This window comes from Euphorbia lathyris, chromosome 1, assembly GCF_963576675.1.
Source record: "Euphorbia lathyris chromosome 1, ddEupLath1.1, whole genome shotgun sequence".
Classification (NCBI taxonomy): Eukaryota; Viridiplantae; Streptophyta; class Magnoliopsida; order Malpighiales; family Euphorbiaceae; genus Euphorbia; species Euphorbia lathyris.
Window position 1 is genome coordinate 129,398,184 of NC_088910.1, and position 12,869 is coordinate 129,411,052.

The 12,869-nt window shown below is 31.8% G+C and overlaps 1 protein-coding gene across 1 annotated transcript; it reads right to left on the reverse strand.

Annotated features, from left to right (window-relative positions):
* Positions 1 to 7,964: 7,964 nt before the first annotated feature.
* LOC136215160 (cellulose synthase-like protein G2) lies at positions 7,965 to 10,419 on the reverse strand. Its single transcript, XM_066002917.1, has 2 exons — positions 9,809 to 10,419; positions 7,965 to 7,994 (listed from the first exon to the last, which is right to left on the reverse strand). Exons 1-2 carry the CDS (start codon positions 10,385 to 10,387, stop codon positions 7,980 to 7,982), a joined length of 594 nt encoding a protein of 197 aa, XP_065858989.1. The 5' UTR covers positions 10,388 to 10,419; the 3' UTR covers positions 7,965 to 7,979.
* Positions 10,420 to 12,869: the final 2,450 nt, after the last annotated feature.

The following is a 12,869-nucleotide window of genomic DNA, read 5'->3' on the forward strand; positions in this document are numbered from 1 at the left end:
AACTACTTCTATAATATTCGTAATTTATGATGGGTGTTTTTTTTTCATTATATATAAACACATGTTATTAGAAATAGAATCTTAATTATAATTATAAGTGGACCCTATCTGTTATTATTATTATTATTATTATTATCTCCTCCAAAAGTTCATCTCTCTTTTTTCTCCCATTCTATTCATCTTCCTAACTCTATAATTGTGTCATCTCTCTAAACAAAAATTACACCACTAAATTCTTTGCATCGTTATGAAGATTTTGATGCCAAACTTACTATTCTTCCAATCCAAAATTCAGGTTAACCGGAGTGGGTATTTAAACGCAAACTTACTATTCTTCCAATCCAAGATTTTGACACCAAACTTACTATTCTTCCGATCTAAAATTTCTTGCATCATCAGAAAAATGTTAGATTCCGGTCATTTTGAACTTATTTGAACGTTGGCTATCTCGTGGTAGTTTTTATTCGCTCGTTCGACAAACTTTGAAAAACTTCCGATGACCGGCCGCCGCATCCCGACGAAACTCCAATGATCGTTCTTTTTGATAGAATTCCAGCCCTTTCGTGTAGGTTCACCTATATATAATAGGTTTTAAGTGCAGGGTTATTGGTTAGTTAATTTGACTGATACGAAATCTTAATTGCTACTGTGGGGGGTTTAAGAGCATTACATACATTAGCATATCTATCATTTTTCTTTAAAATACGAATTAATTATTGGAATGCATTCTATGTTTACTGGCGAGCAACTGATGAGTCAACAAGAATCCGACTAATTTTATTAGCCTATTAGACGAGAGGTAAACTGCTTTTTTATACTTATTATATATACTCTACTTCTAATTAAATTACACATTATTATTGATACCATAAGTCACTGTTTGGTAATCACATTGAAACCTCAAAAGTACTATTTAGATTTATGTCTATATATAAAAGGTTACTACTTTTAATGGGTATTGGTATGTAAATTTTGTTTAATTGTTAGTTCATTTTTTGAACCAATTAGTTGAAAATACGGTGATTACATGTACCTGTCTTGAAAGATGAGACTATAGTTAATTTTGAATTGAGTTATGTATTGCGTCTTGTAAGAATAGACGATAGCAATACAGGTTGCGTATCTTGCAAGAGTAGACAATAGCGCAAACCTATTTTTTTCTAATGAATTTTACTTATATTTGATGAATGTAAAAATAAGTAATTATGTCTATTGAGTTGGCAGCTCATCCATTACCACATTTTTTTTTCAAGCTAGGTTTGGAAGTTCTTCTATTTGCTAGATTCTCAGATTTTTCATGCGTTTAGGTTGGCTAGTACATTGTATCATTCCCATCAGCGTCTTTATAGATTTTTTTAGGATTTATTATATTATTGGTTGGACTATTTTGTTAGATTGAATTTGATGTTATTGATTCATCAAATGATTTTGTCTCGGTTCATTGATTGTGGGAATTAAGGTGGATTTAATGGTTAAGATCGATGTTTGTGCTCGTAATTAATGTGATATCTTTGATTTCTATGTGTATGTAATATGACCCATGACGGGGATTGCAACTTCGGAAGAAAATCTGATGTCTCTATTTTAGTGTTCTCTTTCGATGTCTCTCTCACAAAAAGTGGTCTCTATTTGATTAAAATAATATATTTTGTAAGTTAGGAGAACACATACATTAAGTGGAGACTACTTCTTATGAGAGGGACGTGGAAGGAAACACTGAAATGAAAACATCAAATTTTCTTTCTGCAACTTTTATGAAAAAAACCTAAAAATGTTGTTATATAAACCTAACTGAAATTCATATTTTTTTTTTTTTTGCAATTTAGAGTAAAATGTTTATTTTTTAGAGAGAAAAGAGTAAAATGTTAATGCTGAAACAAGCACTTCTTAAATGATATTTCAAACAATGCTGTAAGTTTTAAAAAGTTGGTTTGTAGTTTAGAATGTGGCATATGACACACATGTTTATCATATCTTTATAGGTTATGACTTATAATATAAATATTTTGTTTACTATCTAAATCTTATCTATATCTAATATAAAACATTAATGATGGATCTGAAGTGTCACTTTCTCATTTGATACTTATAAAAAAATATAATGTAATTTATATATAATATAAAACAGTAACGATGAACCTGAGGTGTCACTTCTCTCTTTTTTATTGATAAAAGACATAATAATATATTAATTTTAATTATATTATTATATTTATTTATAAAAAATTTATTTAAAGTAAATATAAAAATAAAATAATAAAATTTAATTTAAATAACACTTTATGTTATTAATTTTAATTATTAAATTATATATATATATTTTTTAATATTTATATGTCAGAATGAATACATAACCCAAAAACTCGTTTATTATATGCTCTACCTTATTATATAACATATGAAATGTATTTATATCTTTCAAAAAGCTACTATAATTACTATACAAAATCACTCTAGTTGTGACTAAAAGTAAATTGGCATAATATTATAATAATAATAATAATAATAATAATAATATGATTCAAAAAATAATAATAAAAATAATTATAATAATTTGGCATAATCAAACGTCATGAATTATTTTTATATTTTTTTTTTCAAAATTGCTCAATTGACTTAATTTAGTACAGACATTATTAAACTTTCTTTTTCATAGTTTCCTTTTCTAGCTTTGGACATAATTAGATTATATTTATTATTTCTTTTTTCTTTATACTATTCATAATATTTTCAATAATTCATGAAAAAAGTACTTGTGGATGCAATTTATTCATATGGTATCATTTTTCTTACAAATATATTACATAATATATCACAATCACGCATCAAATGAATAAAATAGACTTTGATAATTACATTTATAGTCCTTCCAACTATCAGGAATAGAACAAAATTACTAAAATTCTTTATTTTGTAACTATTTATTTCGTATTGTTTTTCATGCGGATAAAAATGGTTGATAAGACATTAAGAAAGAGAAAGAACTTGTATCCTACGAATAGTTTGAGATAAGACAAGCAATGTTATATGAGTTAAATACTTAGTTACTGAATTTACATAATTTACGTCGTTATTTCAAAATGGTCACTCAATTTTAATTTATCTCAATAAAATCATTTAATCTTAAGTTTTATCTTAATTAAATCAATCCGGCGATTTTAGGAGTTAAAAGCATTAGAATGATGATATAGCTCATATGTTAGCATTAGTCAACTCATATCTTTGACCAAAACGATATGTGATAGCCATGTCTCGGTTATTATTATTATAAAAAAAAAACTAATTTTGTTTTTTTCATAAAAAATAATGGATACATGGCTGTCATGTGACGCATACCTAGATGTTATATGTCATTTTGGTGAGAGATCAGTTGACAAGCACAAAAAAATACTTAGTGACTTATTATGAAATATTTATGCAAACATTTGAACTAATTATCGAAGAAGAAAGTCTACATTCAATAGTATTAATCTTTCTAAATCATAAGTTTTTCAACTTAGATAGTTAGAGATAAGTGTTTCTAAGTTTCTCAATTTATTTTTTTTTTTTGTAATTTTTCAATTAAGCTTCTAAAATTTTGAGTAGATAATTTCTCAAACACTTCTTGCAGTTTGAGAGAAGTAAGTATTAGATAGGTATTTTGTAACATCCCCAAAACCCTAACATATGAGTCTTCCCACATTCATATATATTTTCATGATTGAATACATACATTTTAGATTCATCTCATTGTCAGTAGAAGTTTTGTATGCATAATGCGATTATCGTGCGATTAGTAGGCGATTAGTGTGTCGTTAAGATGTAACGATTGGTTAATTGAGTTAGGACTTAAATGAATGAATTAATGAATTCATATATCCTAAATTGATTAACTTACATTTGTGGAGGGCTGGATTGGAGGTTTGTGAGCAAGCACGAGGTGTCACTCAAGTAAGACAAAGTATGCCTCTTTGTTTTAACAATGATTGATACAACTCATTTCTCCACATTTCCAGCCACAATTTTGACCAAAACTTCAGCAAACCTTCCTTTGATATACCCTAACATCCTCCAAACAAAACTCTTCCAATTTCTTCCATTTTCAAGCCAAACAAGTCAAGTTAGGAAGCATACTAGGTGATAGACACAATTTGAAGGTTAGTATGCTGTTTTAGCTTGTTTTCTATGAGTTGGAGATTCTGAAAAAACCTAGGTATGATCATAGGATTTGTTGTGGATGAGTTGTGATTGAGCTTGTTGAGTTTTGGTGTTGTTTTCATTGGTTTTAGGCTGTCCAAATGAAAGATATGTATCAAGTGCCCTAAACAGAAATCTAGGGTACTGCTTTCAGTCATTTTGGAGCCTGTTTTTCATATTGATATTGTTCGAATTTGAAGATACATAAAGAATAACATATGTTCCTATATGTGTTATGAAACCCTCTGTAAAATATGGGACTTTAATTCCATATATAGAGGAAGAAAACCTAGATGGATCATGACTGCCTCGAAATTGAATGTCATGTGAGACAGCCATGTTGATGTAGCATTTTGAGGATCTTAAAGTCCGAATTGGAGAAAGTTTCTTTATACAAAAGTGTTCCTAAATACTTGAAGTATATGTCTGTAAAAGGATTTGGCAATCCATTGTGTTTATTGTGAGCTAGGTTGAGTGAATTATGGTAGATGCAAATCTGAATAGTCTGTTTCTTGGCTGAAAACAGGACCGAATCATTTTGCATGCCATATATTGTGTAGAAGTGATATTAAAGTGAATTTTGGATATGTTCTACCCATATATGTCTAGTTTCAGTAGATTCAAGAATCAGGGCATTTGGATTCATATACAGAAAGTTATGGCAGAATGTGTGCAAGTAGGTCATGTGATGATCTAAGACAAAAGGATTAGATTGCATGAACTTTGTGGCATTAGTGTCTTGTAAATCATATAGCATTCCTTAGTTTCTATTTTCATTAAGTTTATGTTAAGTCTAATTGTATCAATGTTATGTGACATTAGGAGGGCAAGGTGCAATTGAACGCACACCCGATCGTGTTGAATAGATCGAACCAAGTGCGACGGTAAGCATATTGCTTATATATGTGTATGGATGTATTGTGCCTTGTAACTTGTTGAGTGTGAGATGTTGTTGAATCTGATGTGAATGATGTGAATCATGTTTGAGTGTTTGTGATACGTCATGATTGATAAGAAAGTGATATGATTGAGTATGTTGCAGTGGTATGAGTAAATACGGCATGTTGAGCCTTGTGCACATACTGGAACTGAATAATGGTTGGATTATAAATGAATATGAGCTTGCTTAGATGGATATGTGAAATGGTCTAAGTTGAGAGTGCTATCCGAATATTGTGAGCCGGAAGCACATGTGTTGAGATATATGAGTACATGAGTTGAGTGTAATTCCTCCGTAGCACAGATGATTGTATTCCTAATTTAGTGAGCCGGAATACAGATTGGGCCCAATGACCATTTTATATATATTGTCTAAGTATAGCAAGGCCTTTCTAAAATCAGTATTACTATTCTAAATGCATAAATTCTAACTTGGTACTGATGACCTATTTTGGTTTGTGCTCTTTACATTACTTGTATATACATATATGTGTAATATGTTTATTGAGTAGGCAGCTCACCCCTTGCCAATAGATTTTACAGGTTAGGTGGAGTTCTTCTTGCTTAAGGTCGCACCAGCAGTGTCAGTCCATTCTCATCTAGGAATTTTGGAGTCTTGTGAATGTACTTTTGTTTTGTAAATCCTCTGTGTAGGATAATGACTTAAACGTGTATTGTAAATTATAAATGCTTTCTCTTATGTATAATATGTAAAGTTTATATGAGATTGAAGTTTATATGATTGAGAATTGAAAACATGTCTATGACTGATATTGTGTGAGATATCATGTGATCCAAATGAGGGGGTTACATTTAGTGGTATCAGAGCGGGTCTACTTTCCTAGGGATTTGGTTGTGTATGACTTGTTTTGGATTCCTAGGGTAAGACCACATAATCATATTTTCTTATGCTAAAGCATGTTGACATGGTCATGTTTCATGTAGGGTTATGGAGTCTGATGGTGAGAATGGACAATCCGGTCATATGTCTAGTCATGGTTCAGTTGGTCGTGTTCATGAGTCTGGGGGCTCAGAACATATAGGAGCTTCAGAACATGCAGGGTATCCTCAGGGTTACAACCAGTTTGAACAGATGATGGGAATCTATTTGGCTCAAGGTCAGCCTCAGCCACGTGTTCAAGCTCGTCGAGATGCGCCAATCTTTGATAAATTTTTTGAAAGGCTTAAAAAGATGGGTGCAACAGAGTTTGAGGGTAGCACAGATCCTGATATAGCTGATAAATGGTGGGCCAAGATTGAAGATGTAATTGAGAACACAGAGTGTCGTCTGGACTCAATGGTCAAATATGTTTCTAATCTTTTCACTGGTGAAGCTTTAGAATGGTGGAGATCTATAAAAAGGACAAGAATTAGAACTGAAATAACATGGGATATTTTCAAGAAGTTGTTCACTAATAAGTACATGTCAAAGATATACAAAGATAGGAAACAAACAGAGTTTTTGACCCTTATACAGGAGGATATGTCTGTGGCTGAATACGAGCTTAAGTTTAACACTTTAGCCAAATATGCACCTGCAAATGTGGCTACAGAAGAAGCAAAATGTCGCAGGTTTGAACATGGTCTACACCCAGATGTTAGAATGGGGATTCATGCACATGAAACGAGCTTTAGATTGTTAGTAGAATCTGCACTCAGAGCGGAGGAAATTGTGAAAGATAAAGAACAACTTTTTGTAACTAAAAGGGCTAGATTTGATACAGAAGGCCAGTCTAGCAGGCCATCAAAGAGAGGTGGATTCTCAGTTTCTTCTAGAGGCTATTCTCAACAATTTAGAGGTAGTAGTAGTATCCATCGTGGTGGGACTAGATCACGGGGCGGATTTGGAGATGTTTTGAGTAGTGCTCCATCTGTGGGTAGTAACAGATTTTCAGGTGGTCGGTTTAATAGTGGGTATAGAGGAGGAGCGAGAACAACATCTTTTCCAGCTTGTCAGACATGTGGACGGGTACACAGAGGTGAGTGTTGGGGACCTTCCCTGGTTTGTGGCAGATGTGGCCGATCTCACACAGGAGAGTGTTATGGTTCATTTAAGAAGGGTACATGTTTTGAGTGTGGAGAAACAGGCCATTATCGTAATAATTGTCCCTTGTTAGTTGATAGAGGAGAGAGAGTTCAACCTCAGTCTAATATAGGAGGTGGTACAGCTGGAGTGGATAGAGGCAGAGGCAGAGGTCGAGGAGGAGGTAGATGGGGTAGACATGATGCTCCTATGGGCGGACAGACACAAACTTTACCACGAAATAGAGCCTTCAATATGACGAGAGGTGAAGCTCAAACAGCACCAGAGGTTATATCCGGTACAATTTCTATCATTATATGTCAGAATGAATACATAACCCAAAAACTCGTTTATTATATGCTCTACCTTATTATATAACATATGAAATGTATTTATATCTTTCAAAAAGCTACTATAATTACTATACAAAATCACTCTAGTTGTGACTAAAAGTAAATTGGCATAATATTATAATAATAATAATAATAATAATAATAATATGATTCAAAAAATAATAATAAAAATAATTATAATAATTTGGCATAATCAAACGTCATGAATTATTTTTATATTTTTTTTTTCAAAATTGCTCAATTGACTTAATTTAGTACAGACATTATTAAACTTTCTTTTTCATAGTTTCCTTTTCTAGCTTTGGACATAATTAGATTATATTTATTATTTCTTTTTTCTTTATACTATTCATAATATTTTCAATAATTCATGAAAAAAGTACTTGTGGATGCAATTTATTCATATGGTATCATTTTTCTTACAAATATATTACATAATATATCACAATCACGCATCAAATGAATAAAATAGACTTTGATAATTACATTTATAGTCCTTCCAACTATCAATTTAAAAAAGGAAAAAAAATAAGTAGAAGAAATATCTAATAGTTTCAATAATAATAAAATAAAAAATCTAACAAAACGACACAGTAGTGAAGGTATTGCATCTCGATGTAGACGTTGCGAAACCAATAACTTTTACTATATGCAGGGAGTATTACGTTATTCGTACATGCATCAGACCATTTTTCATGAGGTAATTGATATCTCTATCTCTCCTTATCTATCTCTATCCCATGTAATTTTATTAAAAAATATATATAATTCTAATATTAAAATATTGTAAAATAAAGATACGGTAAAGGTTATACTTACTTTGTTTTTTATAAGGTAGGTCTTACTTTGTGTGTTTTCACCATTGGATTAATTTTATACTTCATCATCCAATGGTGAAAACACACCAAGTAATAAAGATCCTTAATCAAAAAAAGAAAAAGAAGTAGAGGCGTAAGGGAAATATCTAATTTACGTTATTGATTTAGACATTTTTAATATATTAATCGGTATGAATTACGTCTTAGGTTAATTTCAAATAAATTGAACGTGATTTTACATTTTTTACAGATTGGTACGGATGGTTGGTAAAAGATTTATTTTTCTAAACTTGACTGATAAGAATCTAAAATTGAAAATTTTCAAGAATTAAAGTTGTTTAATATCATGTTCACTATGAACCACATTTTGTTATTTTAAAAATCATTATTTCTGAAGTTTTCTTTCTCTAAATATTAGCTTTATCCATCATAAAAAAAACACCTAAATGATATTAAACCTAAAAAGTTGAAGAATTAAAGTTGCGTAAATATCATTCAAGTCTTGAAATTTTTCATTTTGAAGTTGTTATCAGCAAAATTTGGAAAAATAAAACTTTTGCCAATCATAAATACCGATCTGCAAAAAATTTGAAATCACAGGGTTTGATTTGAAATTAACCATTATATCTAAATAGGTTTGCTTGATGTAAACTTAGGAAAGATGGTTTCCAAAAAAAAAAAAACAACTTAGGAAAGATGATAGTATTTGGAAAATTGAGGTAAGCTAAGATGGAAATCGCGAGACTATTTAATATTTTAAACGTGTATTTTGTGAGCCAATTTAAAAAGCAGAAAAAATGAAAATAATTACATTTATTAAATAGCGGAAACAATTTCTTAATCCCTCTAAATTTTACATACAGTAAAACCTTTATATAAGAATACACTTGGGACCAGACTATTCGTATAACAATTGGAAGATTATTACTAAATAGAGTTTGGTCATAGAGGTTATTATCAAGTTGTGACCGAGTTTTTTTATAATAAAATAAAGGTTATTCCTATATAAAGACTTTACTGTGTATTATACTAGTGAGTCTTTATGTTTTTAAAAATAATTATTTAATTCTTAAGTTTCATTTACGCCAAACTCTTTAATTATTTTATTAAAGTTAAAGGTCAAGCTATATTTAATAAATAAAAATAAAAAATTATCATTTATCATGTTTTATAGCGATTAAACATTTACTTTTTCTATTTTAAGAAAATTTTAAGAATTGATGATATATTAAGAAATTTTAATCTTTAAACTTTTTCGTTTTGAGGTTATTTAGATATTGTTTTCTTATGGAGAGAAAGTGAATGTTCAGAATACTCCATAAACAGTGATTTTGGAAAATAAAAAATGTGGTTTCATGGTCGATTCAAATTTTTTTAATTATTTGACATTTCGTTATCGATCATTTTGAGGTGTTAATTAAAATTGTGTGATGATGGTGGTTTAACTAATTTGTTTTCACCCACAAATTCATAATAAGTATAATAGAGAAAATTCAGACCTTAATTTCGTCGGAAATGGCTGAAGAATTAGACTCAAAATAAGCTTCAGGACTTCTCTCAACAATATTGTTTTCCCTGCAAAATGGAAGCCACTGGGAAGCAAATTTGGCAGCCTCCATGAAAGCAAAAAGAGTAACCGCAGAGCCACCGTCATCGGAAACATACACCGACAGTTTCTCCGGCGGATAATCATAAGCCATAACTGATAAAGCAGTGTTGACTACACCAATTGGCGGTTCCTTTGTAGGATCTGCAGTGCATATAAACACATCCATTGCCGGAAAATCACTCCTTTTTAGTACTTTTTCTAGATTTTCCGGGAACTCTTGCCGGCGGATTTGGAATAATCGGAAAGCCTGAGCAGTGCACCACATGAAGGTGAGAACAAGATCGGCGATAAATAAGATGAGAGTTAAGAAGAAAGTGATAAAGTTTGGGGAGTTTAAGAGAATTTGTGTATGCCGGTAAAATAAAGCTAGGATTGCGAACATGTAAATTGGGGCAAATATACGGTTCACGGCGACGATGGGGGGGACTTGAACGGTGAACAGCGGCGGAGTAGCGGTGGTTTCCTCCATGTTTCTAGTACTTATATTATACGAATATATTATTAATTATATATGTATATATATACCTAGATAGACTCAATGATATTAGATATTTCTTTTTAAGAAAAAGACTTAATCAATTTATAATTTATAAATGAAGAAATTTTACATTAGAAGACAAGCTTTGAATGCCAAAGTATAGACATAGTCAAGGATCGTGCTTCACTAGCTAATAAGTGAGCAATTGACTGCTCTTCAATTAAAAACGATAGAAATATCGATATATTTAGCTAATAAATATCGACATGGTTCAATAATAATCTCAAATTCAGTAAAATTCTCAATTCGAGTTAGTATTGTTCGTACTACCTCCTTTGCATCCATCTATATCATCACATTAGATTAACTCTGATCTTGCACTATCTTCAGTGCTTGTTGCAATCCTAGAACTTATGTTGTCCGAGGAGTAAAAAACCTGGTTTTAAATGCACATATGCAAAGACAAATGCTCCTGAATGGTCCCGTAACACACCACCTAGTCATGTTCTGTCTCGATTCACCCGACTAGCTGCATCAATATTTAATTTTATTATAGCCATAGGTGGAGCTCTCCAGCGCACCCTATTCCGAATTGAGGCAGCCATAAAACCCAAACAGGCCGCCCGAGTGAATTGATGAAGAAAATCATTACACAAGCGTGCTACAATTGACGAAACAGCAAACGACCCGTCCGAATGACAGGAATTCTGCTGACACCAAATTTTCCACAGACCCATACATATCAGATGACATTCCCCAAGCTTCGGGCTGTAGAAATCTCTAACCAATCTATGAAAATGTTTGTTGATAAGCCCAAAATATACCTAAAATATCATTAATAATTACGTCAGTTTCATATTTAAATCGTGCTAATTATATTTATTTAGAGTACTTTTACGTCTATATTTGTTTCTATTGTGCAAGGTACTTAATTATTTGGTAAAATTCAAATAGGAGCTAAAACGGAGCAAAAACGAGAGAGAAATCACACTTACGAGCTAAAAGCACGCGCGAATTCAGAAGACCAATACGAGGAGTTGGGAAACTATCACGAGTGGGAACATAAGTCTGTGTCGCGACCGAGATTCCCAATATATCGGTCGCGACATGTGTCCCTCAGTCTCGAAGATACACGTCCATCAGCAAATCTCCCTATGCCCCATGTCGCGACTGAGATTCCAGAATCTCGGTAGCAGCAACGAAGTTTTCAGCACTGATTTCACATGTTTAAATTCCAAATAACGCGTCTGTTCGTCCGGATAGAAACGACCCTTCACCAACGGACACGACCCTTCAAACACAACCTTTCAGCAACTATAAATAAGTGCTTCATTTCAGAATTCAGAATGGTTAGAGAGTTGATATTTTGTTGAAAGAAAGCTCTGAAGAAGAGAGTTGGATTTAGTTTCATTTCTGTAAAAACAAACTTGTTGTACACAAGTTGTTCTTAGTTTAGTTACATACATGGTTTCAATTAGTTTAGATTCAAGAATTGTTCGAAGTCAAGTTTATATTCTGATAGTGGATTCAGCGATCTCTATTTCGAGGATTCAACGAGAAGAACTAGCGGCTGAAGCGCCCCAGGGTCTGACAACCCTACAAAGTTTGAGGAAAGGATTGACAACCCGGAACTCAAATTAGTTAAAATGCTATCCATGTTTCTTCTTCTATGTTAACTTGTGAAGATTCACAATTCAATAATCAAATATCTTTTATGTCAATTTATGTTTTCTGTTGATGTTCTGAAGTATGTTCTGACAAAATGTTCATCAAAATAATTAACTTGTGTTTTCGATAAACCTTTACATAAAATATATTTCTAAGGAAACTTTGTTGAACACTTAAAAGGATTAGGATTTATGGATGATATGATCGATAGCTCGGCTTATCAGACATAAAATACAACTTTGATTAAGGTAGCGATCTGTTCCGACCGTAGAAAGATCGTTTGCAGTTCGAAGCCCGTTAATTACGTTAAATGATAAATTATTAAATGATTATAGTCTAATCAAACTTATAGTTGATTTCTTGCTTAATGCAAGCAAGTTTCGTGTACTTTTTATTCTTAAACACAAAAGTTCATGTTGTGTAATTAAAGCTTAAGGCAGATTTGCATTCTAAGTCTCAACAATATATTTCCATCCGAACCGAATAAATCCAAAACAATTAAACGATTTTCTAATTAAACCTAAAGACGTGAATTAAATTTGAATTAAAATAAGTTTTTATTAAAAAGCGTTCCATGTGGGTTCGATATCTTTTATTACTACAAGCGTATACCGTACACTTGCGGAAATACCTCAATATTTGTGTTTGGTATGTGATGATCAATCCCCATTGCTTGCCAAAATGAATATGCATATTGACAATCAAGAAACAAATGAACAGCGTGCTCACCCTCTTCCCTACACAGCTCATATAAATCATCCATACTGACCCCTTTCCCCAATCAATGCATCATTTAACGGTAGAA